Source organism: Mustela nigripes, chromosome 14 (assembly GCF_022355385.1).
Source record: "Mustela nigripes isolate SB6536 chromosome 14, MUSNIG.SB6536, whole genome shotgun sequence".
In the NCBI taxonomy this organism is placed as follows: domain Eukaryota; kingdom Metazoa; phylum Chordata; class Mammalia; order Carnivora; family Mustelidae; genus Mustela; species Mustela nigripes.
The window spans coordinates 785241-802560 of record NC_081570.1 but is presented as its reverse complement, the minus strand read 5'-3'; the positions used below and the strand labels follow the sequence as shown (position 1 = coordinate 802560).

Below are 17320 nucleotides of genomic sequence, written 5' to 3'. Positions count from 1 at the left end.
AGTAGTGATATAGTGAGGTGAAGTAAATCATGGTGATTGAGGTGAGGTGTGGTTAAATGAACTGAGGTGAGTTGAGGTGAGATTAGGTGAGGTAAGGAAAAGAGGAGGTGCGGTACAGCAATGTGAGGTGAGGTGTGTTGAGGTGAGGTGTGTTGAGGTGAGATTGGATAAGGTGAGGTGAAGAATGGTGATGTAAGATGAGGTGAGGTGAGATGAGATGAAGTATGTAGAGGTGGGTGATATGAGGTGACTTGAGTTGAAATTACTGAGGTATGGTGAGGTAAGGTAAGTGAGTTGAGGTGAGGTGTAGTGAGATGAGGCGAGGTGTGGTACAGTGAGGTGAGGAATTTAGGTGAGGTATGGTGGTGTGAGGTTAAGTGAGGTATACTGAGATGTGGTAGGATGAAGTGAGTTGTTGTGAAGTATGGGTACGGTGAGATGAGGTGAGTTGTGTATTGTGGTGAGGTGAGGTAAAGTGTGTTGATGTGAGGTGACGTGAAGTGGTATTAGGTGAGGTATAGTGATATCAGGTAAGGTATGGTGAGATGAGGTGAGGTGAGGTGAGTTGAGAGAGAAGGTGAGGTTTGGTGAAGTGAGGTAAGGTGTGGTGAGGTAAGGTATGGTGAGGGAAGATGAGGTGAGGTGAGTTAAGATGAGATTAGGTGAGGTATAGTGAGGTAAGATGAGGTGAGATGAAATTAGGTGAGGTGACAATATTTCTTAAACTTTTCTGTCAGAGAATCCCTTTACATTTTTAAAAATTCTTGAAGACCTGAAGAGCTTTCATGTTGATTATATCTTTTAATATTTACTGTATTAAATATTAAAGCTGAAAATTTTTTGTATTTATTCACTTAAATTAGCAAAACTGAACCTGTTACATGTAACAGAAACCATCGGTCTGTCAGAAGACGGATTCTCACCCGCGCATCTGTGTTAGCCCGTGTGATACTATGTATCCCGGGACCTTCCAGAAGACTCCGCTGCACACTTACGCAATGGGAATGAAGGCGCAGACGATGCGTTAGCGTTGTTAGGAAAATGGTTTCTGATTTTGCAGACACTCTGCAGCGGCCTGTGGCACTCGCACCGGGGCTCCCTGGGCCGCACTCCCAGAGCCATTGCTCTGAGACACCAGCCGCTTCTGGGCCCGCCGGGTCTGCGTCCACCCAGGGCTTCGGACCTGCATGACTTTCTCTGCTCTTTGTCTTTTCTCGGGCCTCGGTTTCTAGAACGAGACAAACGAGAGGCCCCGGAGTTCGCCGTTGAATTCCCTCCTCCGGAAGCGGGGAAGGGAGCCGGCGCGCGGCGCGGGTAAGAGCCGGGGCCGGGGCTGGGGCTGGGGCTGGGGCTGGGGGGCAGCGTCCCCGCAGCCTCGCGGGCGGCCGCGGCGGGAAGGTGGGGCTGCGCTGCGGGGCCAGTCGGCGCCTTTCCGGGTTCAGCCCCGAGCAGGGGCCCGAGGCCGGCGCCCGGGAGACGAGGGCGGCCGCCCCAGACGGAGCGCGGGCCTGGAGGAGCTGGAGGCCCCTGAGCCGCCTGGAGGAGCTGCGCCGGGAGAAGGAGCTTTGCGTCCAGAGAACCAGGTGAGGGACGCCCGGCGGCTGCTCAGGGGACGGCGGGACGTCGGGGTCCTAGGATCGTCCCCCACTGGCCCAGGGACCCGCCCGCCCCGGCTCCCCGGCCGGCCACCCGCTGGGTGCTGGGTGCTGGGTGCTGGGTGCTCAGCGGGAGGCCGCCTCTTCCTCTCCCTCTGACCCTCCGCCCGCCCCGCCCCCTTATTCTCTTTCTCTCTCTCTCAAATAAATTTAAAAAGAAAAGAAAACAAAAAAAGAAAAGAAAACCAAGTGGGGAGGGCGGAGCTGGGGGGAGGGAGCAACGGGGGCGTGGTGATGGGCGGGGCCATGGGGAGAAAGTGGTGGGTGGGGCAGGGTGGCCCCGGGCTCGGGGAGTTGTGGGTGGAGCCACCGAGGGAGGTGGGGAGAGCTGGAGTTGGGGGGCGTGGCGAGCGGTGGGGGGCGGGGCGAGCCGTGGGGGCGGAGCAACCCTCGTTCCAGGAGGCGTCGGCCCAGCCCTCTGACCCCGCGGACCCCACGAGGCCCCGCAGCTGGACCCTGGCCGTCCTTGATGGAAGACTTCCTCCTGCCTCCTGGGCGGTGGCGGCCAGCTGCAGAGGCTGCCCTCTCTGTTCCCGCCGGGCCTCGCCTCGGCCGGGCCGGTGCCTGCCTGCGTGGGGCTTGCCCTCCGGTGGACGGCGCCGCCCCTGCAGACCCCTGCCGCTCCGCAGGCCCCTCCCGCTTCCGCGTGCTCCCGGGGTGTCTGTGCAGAAAAGTTCGAACCCGCGGAAAGGTTGGAAACTTTGGGGCATGGGTGTAGCTGTCGCTTGTGCACCGCGGATCGCCTTCTCCGGTCCCGTCTTCCTCCGTTCATGTGATTTCTTTTTGCTCAGCTATTGGCCAGCAAACTGCGGGAATTGCAATACTTTACTCCCAAATACTAAAAACACAGAAATATCCTGTGCAGAACCTCCGCTTGGTTGCTTCCCCTAAGGAGCCGGAGTCCTCGCCACACCGCGCCCGTCCTGTGCAGCTCCTGCACGTCCCCGGACGTGGTTTGGAGCTGCTTTGGTTGTGCTAATCCCAGGAACTAGAATTTTGAGTTGGGTTTAGTCCGGGCCCACACATTGGCTGGTGGTCCTGATGGGTCTGTGAGTTCTGGATCACCGAGGAGGGGCTACCGCTGTGGGCCCTGTGCACAGCCCCCAGGGCTCTCCCCTATGCCCTTGACATGCCTGAGCTCATTCCTTTCTCATTTGAGAATTCTCATTCTCATTTGGGCTGACGTCACCCAGGTGGTTTTCAGAAACCAGACGTCCAGCACCACGATCATGCAACCGGATTGTGGGAGAGAAATCCCTGGAAAGATGATGTGACCTCGCTGTCCCCTGGCCCGTTGGCCTGGGCATGGGGGACAGATGACCGTGTCCCCAGCCTCGGCAGGGGGAGCTGGAGGGAAAGGCCCCACTCCGCCCTGAACCCCACTGTCGTTTTCTGAAGATGGGGGACAGTCAGAGGCACCAGGGGAGAGCTTGCAGAGAGAGCGCACTCCGGACAGCCATTCATCCCGATTCTGGCTTGCTTCCAGAGGAGAGCTGCGTGCTTGCCGTCGGAGGATGGAGCTCATCACCCAACAGCAGGCGAGCGTGGCGGCTGAGATGGCTGCGGAAAGAGAGGCCAAAAACACGTAGGTCGCCTGCTGGGGCGCTGAGGGGGGCAGGCGGTCGGGGCTCAACCTAGTCCCACGCCAGCCAGGATCTGTGCTAACACCTGCGGCCTGCAGGTGCTCGAGGAAGCAGACTAGCTGCCCTCCGCTGTGGGAAACAGACACAACCCAAAATGGAAACAAAGAAACTAGTGATCACGAGGACAAGAAAGCTGGTGGCCGTGAGGTCAGGAAGGGTGACTACTTTGAGACAGGCGGCCAGGGAGCCCTCCTGAGAAGTTACCTCCAGGCTAGGACCTGAGTGACAAAATCAACTTGCCTGCTTGGACCAGGAAAGAACATTCTGGGGGGTGGGGATGTGCGAAGCCCCAGGAGCGCCCAACAGAGGGGCCACTCGGTGGTGACAGTGCAGGGGTACCAGCAGGCTTCAGGGAAGAAACGTCAGGATGGCTTTGCCTTGAACACCCAGCCAGGTGGTGCCTCTACCGAAACTAGGGGGCAGGGCAGGCAAGGGGGTCCGTGGCTGCTGCACAGACACACTGGCTTGGAGCTCCGCACGCACACGGGGCTGGCGTCTGCAGGTGCACCCAGTGCCCCTGGGAGCCAGATGGTGTCCACGCGCTTCAGCCCTGTAATTTCATAGCAGGCCTCGGAGAGACTTGGGGACACTAGTGACCTGCCCAGGGTCACCCTGCTAAGAAGGGATGCCATGGGACTTTGGTCCCGGCGCTCTGAGCTGGAGCCTGAGGGCAGCTGCTCCACTTGCTGCCGGGAGAGGGAAGAGCGCCCACCACAGGGGCCAGCGCCAGGCCCCACTGGCCCCAGGAGGGCTGATGGGGCTCCTGGCCACTAGGTGCTGGGGTTCCAGGGGCCACAGGACAGACAGGGCCAGGAGCCCGCCAGTGCTTGGAGCAGCAGCTTTGGGAAGCCTGCAGCCCAGCCCCCGCAGGGAGAGACAGGCTCTTCTGTAGGATTTTTAAAGCCTCCTGATTCTGTGGACACAGCAGGCCAGGTGTCCAGGAACGATGCCTGGACCGACCAGCATCTCACAACCCCTCCCCAGCCGTCCGCGTCTAGGGTCCTGATTGTGGTATCCACACAGCCAGGTCCTGTGGTCAGCGTCATCCTAGGCTCTTCCCGAAAGGCAGCCCCACTGGCTACCCGGTTTATCACAGTGTCCCTGTCATTATGTCAGAACACACCAGGGGTTAGGACGACTGGGTGGTGCGCCGGACCGGCCCCAGCTCCAGCATGCAAGCGGGGAATGACGTGAGGGGATGCAGAGTGGGCTTAGAGGCGAGAGTCTCGCACTGGCTTTTTGGCCATCCAGCACAGTCCTGGGGCAGGGGCGCCGGGCCCTTCCCGGACCTGAGTGGCCTGCAGTTTGGATAGTCTGGAGCCCGGGGAGCCGGCCCGGCGCTGGGGGAGAGGGGGCCGTGGCACGACCCGGTCAGGTTGTCTGGCAAGTTCTGTGACTGGCCAAGCAGCCAGCAGTGGGCACAGGATGTCGCACCCGGTCCCCGCTGGTGGGTTTAGACAGGTTTCTCTCAGGAAGATGAAAAGGCGACCCTGGTGGGTGTGGCTGCAGGGGGTCTTGGGGCCAGGCCGCCGCCCCCACCCCGCTCCCTTGCCCCCCTGCCCTGTGTCTCAGCAGTGCAGCCCTGGGCCGCCTCCAGGCGGTGTCCGGACGCCTCTGCAGGGAGCTGGACACTGAGCGAGTCCTGCAGGCACAGATCAGGGAGCTGCTGCGGAAGCACGAGTGAGTGTGGCGCGGGTTGGGGGTGCACATGGGAGCCTCGAGCTTGACCTCTGACTGCCCTGAACCTGGAAGGAGCTTGTTTAGTCATTGAAAGACAAGACTTCCCGTTTTTTGAAATGCTTCCCACTTTCTCCATGTTTGTTTACAGTAGGAGACCTGTGAAATCTGCTTTTCCTTCCCCCTTTCCTGCCCTGTGCTAACAGAGCTGCCAGCACCGTTTTACACAAGTGTTTCAGGGGTGCCCGGGGCAGCTCAGTTAGCTAAGCGTCCGGCCGCTCCGGCGCCGTGGGCTCAGGTGGTGATCTCAGGGCTGAGAGGGAGCCCCAGGCTCTGCACTCAGCGGGGGTCCACCTGACGTGCCCCCTCCTTCTCCACCCACCCCCCACTCACACTCTCTTTCTTTCTGTTAAAAAACATTTTTTAAAGTATTTCACAACCTTTGTGAAGGCTCCGCCAGAAGAGAGTGTTGCGTTGTCCTCAGTGTTTGCAGACCAGATCGCAAAGATCAGCTTCGCCTCTAGCTCCTTGAAGCAAGAAAGGGATCTAGGAGGGGTCAGAGCTCTCTTGTCCCTCGTGCCCTGCTCCGCCTGCATAGGGGCCCCCTCCGAGTGCTGGCCAGGTGGCCTCTGGGAAGCACACAGGAAGGCACAGAGAGGACCAGGACAGGGCATCGGCCACAGGCCACACCTCTGCTGGAAGAACCATTGCGGCCCCCAGCAAGTCTCGGGGCCGGGGACCAGTCTGGAACCCCTCCCTCCTGGAAGCTCAGCGCCGTCCCGCCGATCCCCGGCTCCTATGGGATGAAGCACAGCCCCCTTCCCATAATCTAGAGAGAGGAGGGAAGGAGAGAAAGGTGGCCTGGATGGTGGATCCTTCTGTGAGCAAGCCAGAGAGGATGAAGGCATTACGTGGTCCTTGCTTGACAGTTGGGCCCAAGGCCAGGGCTCACCAACCAGCACCCAGCTGGGCAGTCGTCTTCACCAGAGCCACAAAAAAGCTGTGGTCCTGCCTTGTCAGATTCCCAGATCCATCTGCGCTCCTGTGCATAGCGGGGACCCAGTGTGTCCACAGTTGAGCACGACAAGCATTCTCTCAGCCTTCCTAGAGGGTCGGGCAGCCAGGAACAGTGTGGCTGAGTGGTTCTGACTGCCAGGAGCAGTGTGGCCGAGTGGTTCTGACTCAAGGTCTCCCCTAAGGATGGCAGCCAAGGCAGCAGCATCTGAAGGCTCGCTCGGCTGCGTGGGGTCAGCTTCCAGGCCCACTTAGCTCTCCCCAACAGAGGCCTCCCCCTAGGGCTTCTCAGAACAGGACACTGAGCCCCCAGGTGAGCGATGCGGAGGGGAAGGGGAAGTAGCAAGCCCAAAGCCCCGGGGTCGTCTCAGAAGTGACATGCTGTCCCTGCTGCAACATTTGGATCCACAGAGGCGAGGTGGGGGCAGGGCCTAGGGTGTGCATATGGGACGCAAGGTCACAGGCCGTCCCCTTGGGAACCGGCCACCTCGTGTTGAGTCTCAAGTTGGCGTCCAGACGTCGGCAGAACCAGCTGCCGAGCCCACAGGCGCCCGGCGCGTGGGGAACTGAGCCTTCTCCTCACCTGGGCACTTCCGCCTCTGAAATGATGCCATCGCGCGGGCGTCACGGTGGCGCACGGTGAGCTGAGCGACTGTGCTTCTCAGGGAATCGCAACAGTGACAGGGACACAGGTGAAGAAGGAAGCTCTGTGTCCAGAGAAACGGCTGCTCCCCAGAGCACAGACCGCCGTGCCCAGCTCGGGGCAGGACTGTCTGGGTCGTGAAGGGCGTGTGCAGAGTGGGGCCTGGCCAGCCCTCTGCTGCGGGTGGACTGGGCGCTCGGCCCCGAGGAGCCGAGTCTGTGTGCTTCCCCAAAACCTCCTGCATGCGTCTGGCCCTCTGACCTTCCTGTCACGGCTACCTCTCTCTGACTGACCATGCTGGTTATTTGGAGAAGGTGGGACCTTAGTGAAACCCCCATCTATTTCAAGCCTAGGGACCCCATAATCAATCAGCCAAACATTCTTGCCACCTGTCCATGCCCAGAGCCCAGAAACCCCCAGAACCCCAGCCCCCTCCCCTCCATGTCCCAGTGCCACAGGGAGCCCCCTTCAAGGGCAGCGTCTCTCACCTGTGCCCCTGGCCTATTTCAGGGTGCCACCCCGTCCTCAGGCCAGGAGGGGGCCGGTGCAGGTGGTGCCCATGGGCCATCCAGGTGGAGATCCAGGTTCAAGCAGGGCAGGGGCCGCAGGTGCTGAGGTGAAGGGGGAGCCTCGCTCTCCAGCATCTGCAGGCCCAGAAGGCTCCCAGGAGGACGTGCTGACCTTTCACCGGTGTTGGTCAAAACTGGCTGTCCAGGCCCTCCCAGACCCCTGGAGTGGACACTCCACGGAGGGTGCGGGCCCAGGTCTCCCACACCTTCGCCGACACAAACAGAAGTGTCTCTTGTTTGAAGGAGCAGCATGTGGCACGTCGCCATCCAGGAGAGACAGCTCGAGGGTGCCCAGAAGTCTGCCCTGGAGGAGGAGGCGGCCGGCAGGAAGCACCTCCGGGAGCAGGCGGCCAAGCAGCTCCGCCGGGAGGAGGCCGCCTCGGAGAAGGCGGAGCGGAACCGGCTGCTGAGGGTGAGGTGGGTGGTGAGGGCCTGCGGGCGTGCGGGGGCTCCGCAGAGACGGGCTTGTCCCCGCAGAGCCCTGCCCCCGCCCGTGGCCCGGCCGGAGTCCTCCGCGCCGCCCCTCCCCCGGCTGGACCTGACACCCACTTTTCCTTTCCTTTCCTCCTCTGGCTGCTCCCAAGGGCTCAGACCCTGCAGTTCCCAGGGTGCGGGGGCCTCCTGTTGGGCCACTCCTGAGCGGGGCAGGGCACGTCGGCACGTGCGCCATGGCCCCGCCCCACTGTGAAGGGAGCACCCCACTCCCTGGGCACAGCCCCCAGCTCCTTTCCCGAGGTCCTCGCGACTCTTCCCCTCCCCGTCCCAGCCAGTCCACTGCCAGATTGCTCTGGGAACCAAGCCCCCTGTCCCTCGCGGGGTCCTCAGCCACCCCTCCCCTCCAGCTGGGTCCTGGTCCTGCCCGTGGTGCCCGCCCTGCCCCATCTCGCCCCTCGCCCTTAGCACGAGCACACGGGTGCTGCCGGCCTGGTCCTTCGGGACACCTGTTCCCCAGGCGGGCGTGGCCCCTGCAGAGCCGAGGCTCACGCGTGTCTGTTCCCACGGTCCTGTGTCCCCGCAGGAAGTCCACGTACCTCCAGAAGGAGCACGGGCTCAGGCACCAGAAGCTGGTGGAAGACGCCCAGAGGAATCGCAAGGCGGCAGTGAAATTCCTGAAGGCTTCCCTGAGGAGGTAGCATCTTCAGACTCTCTTCCCGTTGATACCCCTGAGGAGAAACAGAAGAATGGATCCTTTGTTTTTGTTTTAAAATTCCCCAATTTTATTATTAAATCATCACTTTACTGTTAAAAAATAATAAAACTGTGTTTTTAGTTTTGAGCTGATCACCTGCTTGTTCTCAGAAGAGGACCTCCCATGAGGTGGCAGCAGCCTCCAGTCCGGGGAGACGTGTTTCCGTGTGTCCTCGTGACAGACGGATGGACAGACGGACAGACGGACGGACAGACAGATGCCCCACACGGCACTGTGCCTTCCATGTCGCCACAGTCCATTATTTCCCTGGTGGACATGCCCAACCCCCAGGCTCCTCCTAGTCCTGTTCTTGCGCATCAATGAGATTTTGGTCCTTCTGGTGAAAAATGCGCCTTCCCCAGATGCCGGGAGCAGGAGGAGCAGGAGGAGCAGGAGGCCCGGGCACACATGAGGAGGCGCATGGACGCAGTCCTGGCCCTGAAGAACAGCGTCACAGCCAACAGGGTAGGCGCCCGGCTCACAGCCGTTCATCCCCAGAGGGACAGCCCCAGAGCCTCCCAACACCCGCAGAGCCCCGCGCAACCCTCCAGGAGCCTGTCCAGGCAGGCGTGTGTCCTTCCAGGCAGGGCTCCACACCTGCACACCGCTTGGCCCGGCCTGCCGCGTCTTCCTGAGTCCCCGCTCCTCCAGACGGGAGTCCCATGTCCTCACACTCCCCACTCAGTCGCTCCCCCAAGGATCTGTTGTCCCCCGGTCTGTGCTGGCCCTAGCCAGGTCCTAGCTGGGCAGGAAGAAAGTCCCCAGACCTGTCCTCAGGGGACCTGGTCTGTGGAACGAGTGATGACAAGTCGACAAGGCTCCAGGAGGACCAGGGCTTCCTGAGGCCGTGGGCAGGGGTCCGGGATCTTCCTGAAGGAAGCGACACCCCCGGGGCCTCAGGTATGGCAGCTGGGCCTGGAACATGGAGAGAGGAAGAAGGGGAACAGCATTTGCCAAGGCTTAGAGGCAAGAGAGAGCAGGCCTCTTGGTGGGAAACCCAGGGAGGCCAAGAAACAGCCAGTGGGCAGAGGCCAGCAGAAGACAGCGGCCGTGCCCTCAGACTGCAGGTCCCTTCGGAAATCTCAGAGCTAGTTTAACTTCACCCGTGAGACAGAAAGTTCCGGGGTGAGAGTGCACATGTGTGTGCCAATGCTCTCGATTCCCAAGGAAACGCTCCGGAAATTTCAAGCGTGGAGCCAGGCGAAGGCGGAGCTGGCTGAGCAGAAGGCCCAGACCGAGAAGGAGATGATTCTGGCCCAAGGTGGGGACGCCTTCAGACAGCTTTTCCATCAGCGCAGGTGCCAGGAGCTGGAAGCCCAGAACCGGTGAGTGCGAGGTGCGCTCCGGGGAGGAGCCCCTGGGCCAGCCCAGTCAGGCAGGCTGCTTCCCTCCCCGGTCTTCCCCCTCGCATGGGGGCTCCAGCCCTCCCGCCACACCCTGCTCCCCAGACCCCAGCACGTGGGGCCTCCCCCGGGCCCCAGAGCCTTCCGGCCCTGTCTCCCCGGCGCAGCCCTCCTCAGGCTCCTGGCCTGGTTTCCCGGTTCCTCAAGACCTGCCCTGAGACCCCAGAGTGGCTCGCTCTCCCTGTCTCTGGGTGGTCCACGACCCTCCTCTCGGGGGCTCTGGGCAGCCTGGGCTCCCCTTTCTGATTTCCTCCAAAAGGGCACCTGGTACTAAGCCTTCTCACTAACCTGAGACCCCCCCCTCAGCCCTTTGGGGTCCCCATACCTCGCCCCCCAGGCTGCCCCCACCCTGCTTCCCGCCCCCAAGTCCCCCGCAGGAGTGGGCTTCCCGAGATCCCAATATCAGTGTTCTGCCCCTGCCCACCTCCTGCGGGGCGTGTCCCTTTCCCCACTAGCAGCCCCCAGCCCCCGACCCATCACGGCCACTGTTAGGGTCTACCCAGGGCTGGCCTCCTGGTCGTCTCCCTGGGGACAGCCTCTCCAGTCTGGGAGTCACTGTGCCCTGAGTGTCACCACAGGAGCTTTGCCGTCACTCCACCCCACTGCAGGCTCCTCTGGACAGCTCCACCGAGGCCCCCTGACCCCCGCCATCTGGCACAGGCCTAGCACAGGGAGGCCAGCGGGGAGGAGCCGGGATGAGTGAGTGTGGCCTTGCTTTGTGCCTCAGTGGGCGTGCCCCAGCCGCCGGCCTCGAAGCCAGGAGCCAGGGGCCACACTTGTGGGGTCAGGTTTATTGTGGGGCCTGGGCCTAGGCCAGGCTGGGCCAGAACTTCAAGTCCTGGATCTCCAGCCTGGCAGCCCTCCTGGCCTCATCTGCTCCCTCAGGAGCCAGGGGCTCGAGCCAGGACCAGTTCCTTGCAACCCTGTGCCCAGGGGCTGGACCTGGGTCCCTGCGGAAGTGTCTCCTGAGGGTCAGTGCTGAGCCAGGGCCGCCTGCCCCCCCCCCCCCCCACCCCAAAGCCGATCGAACCGTGCATCTCGCCCACTCTGGCCCACACAGTGTTTTCCCACAGCACCTTCGAGGAAGAGCAGAGACTCAGAAAGCAAGAGATCGTAGGTCGGATTCTGAAGGAAGAGGCCAAGGTCGAGAGCAGGAGGAAGAAACAGTCGTGCCCTGCCACAGCCCGGGACCGGCCGGCTCTGCGGGAGCGGACGTGGAGTTACATCACGAACATCTGTGAGGGGCAGGACACAGCAGTCCCTTCCTGTCACCTGCTGGTGAGCCGGGAGCCCTTCCAGTCAAACGTGTGCACCTCCAGGGGCGCAGACGGATGACCCAAGGGCCCGGGACCTGGCGTCATTGTACCAACCCCTCCGGCTAAGATCCAACCGAAGAAACTGCCCGTCCCGCCCCAGGATGTCTCCAGCGTGCTCTTCCTCGGGCTGTCCTTGCTGGGGCGCCCCACGGGGGCGGGCATGTCCTCTCCACAGCACGCGGGCGGCAGGCCACGGGGCGCCCACCAGAGAGCTGTCCTTTCCTGGGCGATGCCGCAGGCACACGGACAGACCCAGGTCTCTGGTGCCCCATCCACAAGGGAGCCACGCCCTGGGGACTCCACTGCAGGAGGCAACATGGTGGCTCAGGTCGCCTGACCTGTCCCTATGTAACTGAGACAGGCCAACGAGCAGAGGCCAGTCCCGGCCCAGGGGGCATTTGTGCCTCAGACTCCTGCGTCCTCCGTCTCGTGCCTGCCTCATCACCTCACGCCGGCAACCCTACCGAGGGCCGACTCCGGCCAGCCCCCCGGGCAGGTGACCTAGTGACCTGTCTTCGCAGGTATGGGGCACAGACACGAGCCCCCCCTCCTGAGCCCAGTGCAGCACTTCTGCCCTCGTATACCCCAAAACCTCGAGGTCCGGGGCACTGGCTCCAACAAACGCACAGCCGCTAAAAGCCCTCGGGGCACTGCCTTCGGCCTCTGTGGGGCCTTCACTCTGCCCCGAGGTGGTCTTCAGTCTCCTGCTTCGCAGCCCCGTGTCCACGCTGAGCTGGCGCTCCTCCCGGCCTCCCTCCCGGCCGCCGCCTCCTCTTGCCCGCCCGGGCCCTCTGGCCCCCTGGCCGCAGTCTCCAGCCAGCTGCCCCAGGAGCCTTCCCTGCCCGTCCAGACCGGGAGCCCTGGAGGGAGGCTGTGCCCAGGCCCCACTGAAGCCCAGTCCCAGGACAAGGCGTCCTCCAAGGGGTAACCATGAAGGACTTTTCCAGAGTGTGGTTCATAGGAGCAAAAATTAGAAATCGTGCAAAACTAAGACACCTACTGGTGTCTTCTGGATTCTTGTGGGTGTTGGAGAAAAATATTTCATGCTGTATAAAGATACTTATATTTTAAATGGGAAAAGTTACAAAACAAACTGTGTTCCAGTCCCCAGGTAAGCCCCAAGGGCTCTCTGTGAGGGTTATTTTCTTCCCGCTGATCTGTAGCGTCCCTATTTTCTGTGATTCGTTACCACCTTCTCTTCCCCAACAACAGGATGGCGACGCGGCCACACACCCCAGAGCCTCACAGTTACTGGAAGCCATTTCCAGCGAGTCCGTCCAGGGAGATGCCGGGAACACCAGCTGGGAAGATGACACGCTGGCCGAGCCGGAGATCCCCGGGCTCTGGAAGGAAGACTATAAGCCGTACCAGGTGAGCGCTTCCTGCGTCCAGGACCTGAGGTTGGAAATGCGGGGCGCCTGCTGGCCTGGAGCCAAGGCTGCAGACGGAGCCCCGCGCCCGGTCACTCCCCTCGCCCAGGGGCTGTGGTATTTGTGCCGCTCCCTGCTGCACATTTCAAAACCTTCCTGTTGGCCTGATTTAAAATTCTAGGAAACTGGTGTTCCTCCTGGTTGTGCGCTCTCTCTCTCTCTGTCAAGTAAATAAATAAAAATTTTTTTGTTTTTTTTTATTTATTTTTGACAGGGTTGCCATTCTCAAGGGTCAGAGAAATTTTTAAGATACAGTGTTTATGGGGGCGCCTGGGTGGCTCAGTGGGTTAAAGCCTCTGCTTTCAGCTCAGGTCATGATCCCAGCATCCTGGAGTCGAGTCCCGCATCGGGCTTTCTGCTCTGCGGGGAACCTGCTTCCTCCTCTCTCTCTCTGCCTGCCTCTCTGCCTACTTGTGACCTCTGTCTGTCAAATAAATAAATAAAATCTTAAAAAAAAAAAAGATACAGTGTTTATGGATTTCAACAGATATTTCACAAAATTTCTCAAAATATTCCTGCAGGCAAGATGAAGCTCTTGAGCTAGAGAACAGAACCAGAGAACCTTTAAGTACACAACTTCAGTGGTCAGCACAAGGCTAAGAATTAATGGGAACATGGCCCTTTGGAAAGAGGTGTTTAAAAGAATGTCCAGTGTAGGACGCCTGGGTGGCTCAGTGGGTTAGGCGGCTGCCTTCAGCTCGGGTCGTGATCCCAGGATCCTGGGATCGAGTCCCGCATGGGCTCCTTGCTCAACGGGAGCCTGCTTCTCCCTCTGCCTCTGCCTGCCTCTCTGCCTGCTTGTGTGCTCGCTCTCTCTCTCTCTCCTGCTCTCTGACAAATAAATTAATAAAATATTTTTTAAAAATTTTTAAAAAATAAAAGAATGTCCACTAGACAATCTTCATTGACCCAGTCCTAATTAGTTCAACATGAATAAATTTTTTTTTAAAAAAGCTTAAAAATCTAGGAAACTGGGGTATCTGGGTAGTTCAATCAGTTAAGCCTCCGTGTCTTTTTTTAAAATTTTGCTTTGTTGTTACTGAGACATTAGCTCTTTATTTTATTGTTTTTAAAGATTTATTTATTTATGTGAGAGTAAGAAAGAAAGAGCACGGCTGGGGGTGTCGGGTGTAGGCAGAGGGAGTGGGACAAACAGACATCCCACTGAGCGTGGAGCCTGACCCGGGCTCTGTCTCTGAACCCCAAGATCACGGCCAGACCCAGAGTCTAGAGTCAGACGCTATCTGAGCAGTGAGGTGCCCACGGCCAGCGCAGAGCCTGACTCAGACCCTCTGTCTCCTGCGGCACCTGGGGGGCTCAGTCGGTGACCACCTGCCTTAGACTCTGGTCACGGTCCCAGGGTCCTGGGATGGAGCCCTGTGTCGGGCTCCCTGCTCGGCAGGGGAGCCTGCTTTTCCCTCTCCCACCCCCCCCCCCTCTCGCTGTGTCTCTGTCAAATAAATAAATTTAAAAATAAATAAATAAATAAGATCTTAAAAAAAGAAAAATATTCTCGCTCTCCCTCTGCTGCTCTCCTGCCAAATAAATAAATAAATACAGTTAAATAAATAAACTGTTCAACAATCTAGAAAACTCTGGCCTGCCATTACTTCCCAGAAATCTGCGGGGACCCTGGATGGGTCTACACTTCCCATCTGTCCTTTCTCTCTGAAGAAGGGATCGCCGGGCTCCCTGAGCAGCCTGCCGGGCGGTGCGGGCTGTCCCGGCCCGGCTGCTCCAGCCCCGGCTCTGCGCGGTTAACCTCTGCGGCCACCGAGATGCCCTCGGCCGCGGGGAGAGCGCCTCGCTGCGCCCGGGCTGGCCCTCGAGTGTCGGCTGCCGTTTCCTGGAACCGCAGGTGCCCAAGGAGGGCGTGGACCGGAAGCCCGCGGGGGGGACGAAGACGGACAAGGACATCCTGGCCCGCACCGCGGAGCAGCTGCGCAGCCGACTGACCCACAGGCAGGTGGTGTCCGGGCGCGAGTTCCGAGGTCGCCCCTTCAAGAGCAAGCCGCGGCTCGTCCACTTCACGGTGAGCCCGAGAGCCCTCAGGGCCGCAGACGGCGCGCGGCACTACCGGTCCCCCCGGTGCTGAGGGTGCTGGGGGGTCAGACAGCGGCCCTGGGAGGGCCCTGGTCCCAGCCGACGGCCTCCCTGCGAAGGGACATGAGGTCCGTGCTCACACGTCGTCTGTCTCCAGACTCTGCAGGACAGGGTGCTGGGGGGCTCCCTCCGTGACACGGAGATCCCCGGGTGGCTGCGTCCCGCTCCTGCTCTCCCTGCTCTTCCCGAGTCTCCCGAGGCCCTTCCTAAGTCGGGGGACCTAGGGAATTGTTGCTCGGCTCTTAGGACGCTCCCCGTGCTGCCTCTGCCGCCGTCCTCACGTCGTCGGCACGCGGGCGTCGGGGCGCATGGGGAGAGGCTGCCCCGTGCTCAGAGGAACTTCTCTGGTTTCCCAGGATTTTGATATCGGCAAAGTGTACAAGAAAAAGATCACGTTGACGAACGCCACCTACAGCATTAACTTCTGCAAGCTGGTGGGCGTGGAGGAGCGTCTCCAGGACTTCATCCACGTCCAGTGAGAGGCCATGGGGCGCGCCCAGGCGGTGTGGTCCCCCGTGTGTCGAGCTGCTGCCCCACACCCAGGCGGCCTTGGTCTGGGCTAACGCCTTCCGCTGGGAGACAGCTCGGCCTGTCAGCTTGGGTTGGCGCCGTCTGGGGTCAGCCCCATCGGCGCGATCAGGGCTGTGGCAGCCACATTTCCTCCCTGTCCGTGTTTTGGTGTCGCCCACTCTGGGTGAGATGTCCCTGGTGGTTGCTGGGCCTTTCCTGTGAGCAGGTTAAAGCCGTCCCCGCCCCAGGACTGTCCCCAGCTGTCTTTGCGTGTCCTCTCTGTCACGTGTTTCTGCGTCGTCTTTCTACGACCCCACTGGTGCGTGAGGTGGACCTTTTCACGTCTACCTGGTCCCCTTTAACGCCTGCTTCTCCCCTGCGTTACTTCTCCGCTCCTTTCTCTCGTGCTGACCTGCTCGTGTCTGCGGCGATGTCTCTCTTTGCTTCTGCGCCTTAGCATTTTGCCTTCGGTTTTAAAAAAGCTTCTTCCTGGTTTCTGCCAGGTTGGTTTTTTTTTTAAGTTTTAATTCATCTATTCGACAGACAGAGGTCACAAGTAGGCAGAGAGGCAGGCAGAGAGAGGGGGAAGCAGGCTCCCCGCTGAGCAGAGAGCCCGATGAGGGGCTCGATCCCAGGACCCTGGGATCATGACCTGAGCCGAAGGCAGAGGCTTTAACTCATTGAGCCACCCAGGAGCCCCTCTGCCAGCTTTTAATTGATGCATTTGGAGGCCTGCGATGACCCGGGACAGCTCTAGGACTGCTGGCTGGAGGGCGTGGGTGCAGGGCAGGTCCCCACCGACCGTCCCCACCGCCTGTCCCTGTGCTCTGCGCTCGCTGACCTGAACTCTGATCAGCTTCTCCCATGCAGGACATGCTGTCCACTTCTGGGGGCTGCTTGTAGATCAGACAGGGCATCTGCATTCCCCCCTTCACTCTCTCCGGCAGCGTTGTAGGCTCTTGTGCTGTCTGCAAAGGCCTGTGTGGGCAGAGCCCAGCTGGGAACTGCTGCCGGCCCCATTACTCTGTCCTGCCGTCCTGCATTCCTGCATTCCTGGAGGCACGGGATTTACTTGTGGTCTATGTGGACTTCACGCTGGTCTGTGGGTCTCTGGGGAGTGTCCAGGGGCCCCGACTCAGGGTGTCCGCTCCCTCAGCACCCGAAGCACTCCCCAGTGGGGCTGCAGCTGGAGTCCTGCCCTGAGGGTCCCCCCCAGCCACCTTTTGGTTCCTGTGGCTGCTGCTGACAAGTCAGTGTCAGCCCGAAGGTCCAGCCCTTGTATAGTGTCTGGCTTTCACTCTGGTCTCCTTAAGATGTCCTTGTCTCCGGGGTCCTGAAGCTCCTCCGCAGCACATCAGGCTTGGGCTGGTTTTCTTAGACACGTTAGGGCTCACTGAGGACCCAGAGTCTGAACAGCTGTGGACATCTCCCAGCTGGTGTCCAGGTGTTCTCGAGGCGGACACTGAGTCGGCCCTTCTCCCTCCGTGTCTACTTGGCTATTGAAATTGTGTCAGTGGCCACACTTCTCATTTCCAGGAGCCCTGCGCCCTACCTCAGGCCAGCGGCTACCTCGCGACCACGTCTGGCTCCTTTCCCATGTCTGTGGTTCTCTATTTCTGTCCTTGGTCATTTTAAGGTGACATCCAATCCTTCTCTTCCCCGAGGCCCTCAGAGTCTGGCCTGCCGTCTGCACATGTGTCGGTGTCCACGTGTCCTTTCCAACAAGGGAGTCCCATCTTATCACCAGTGGGACTCTGCCCTCCCCCAGGGGGTCTCTGTGATGTGGCGTCACAAACTTCCCTTCCCGCACAGACAGGTTTTGGCTCTGCCTGGTGCTGTGCGGTCACTACCAGCCCGGGGGGGAGACGCCTACATCAGATCATAGCTGTGCATTTCTAACCGAAATGCCAAGTACTCCCCGCTGTAGGAATTCTCTGGGAGCTTCTTTTCCTCACTCAGGTTCCAGACCAAGACAGGCTGACCAACCCCCCGAGTCTCCCTGTGAAGCTGGGGCTCTTTCTTGGGATCTTTCACTGCAAGTGGGGTTCCCAGGGTCCTGGCTGCGTGCAGGGTCAGTGCCAGCCCCTGCCTGGCTCACAGCCCTCACATGGGTGTTAACATCCTGCCCTTGGCTCCAGGCAGGGACACACGTGTCCCCTGGGGGCACT

The 17320-nt window shown here is 60.3% G+C and overlaps 1 protein-coding gene across 5 annotated transcripts in view; it reads left to right on the top strand.

The window, feature by feature from the left end:
* Positions 1–17320, top strand: part of CFAP74 (cilia and flagella associated protein 74) — a 59815-nt gene that overhangs the window by 12425 nt on the left and 30070 nt on the right. For 3 of the 5 annotated variants that reach the window (XM_059375241.1, XM_059375244.1, XM_059375242.1), the window contains exons 3-14: positions 1233–1314; positions 1443–1583; positions 3142–3240; positions 4874–4978; positions 7445–7618; positions 8220–8330; positions 8753–8855; positions 9558–9715; positions 10867–11071; positions 12322–12480; positions 14398–14571; positions 14999–15117. In XM_059375241.1, the coding sequence (XP_059231224.1) occupies positions 1233–1314; positions 1443–1583; positions 3142–3240; positions 4874–4978; positions 7445–7618; positions 8220–8330; positions 8753–8855; positions 9558–9715; positions 10867–11071; positions 12322–12480; positions 14398–14571; positions 14999–15117 (1630 nt within the window). Of the gene's footprint in view, positions 1–1232; positions 1315–1442; positions 1584–3053; positions 3241–4873; positions 4979–7444; positions 7619–8219; positions 8331–8752; positions 8856–9557; positions 9716–10866; positions 11072–12321; positions 12481–14397; positions 14572–14998; positions 15118–17320 lie in introns of those variants that run through there. The other 2 variants (XM_059375243.1, XM_059375245.1) reach the window with 2 other exon arrangements.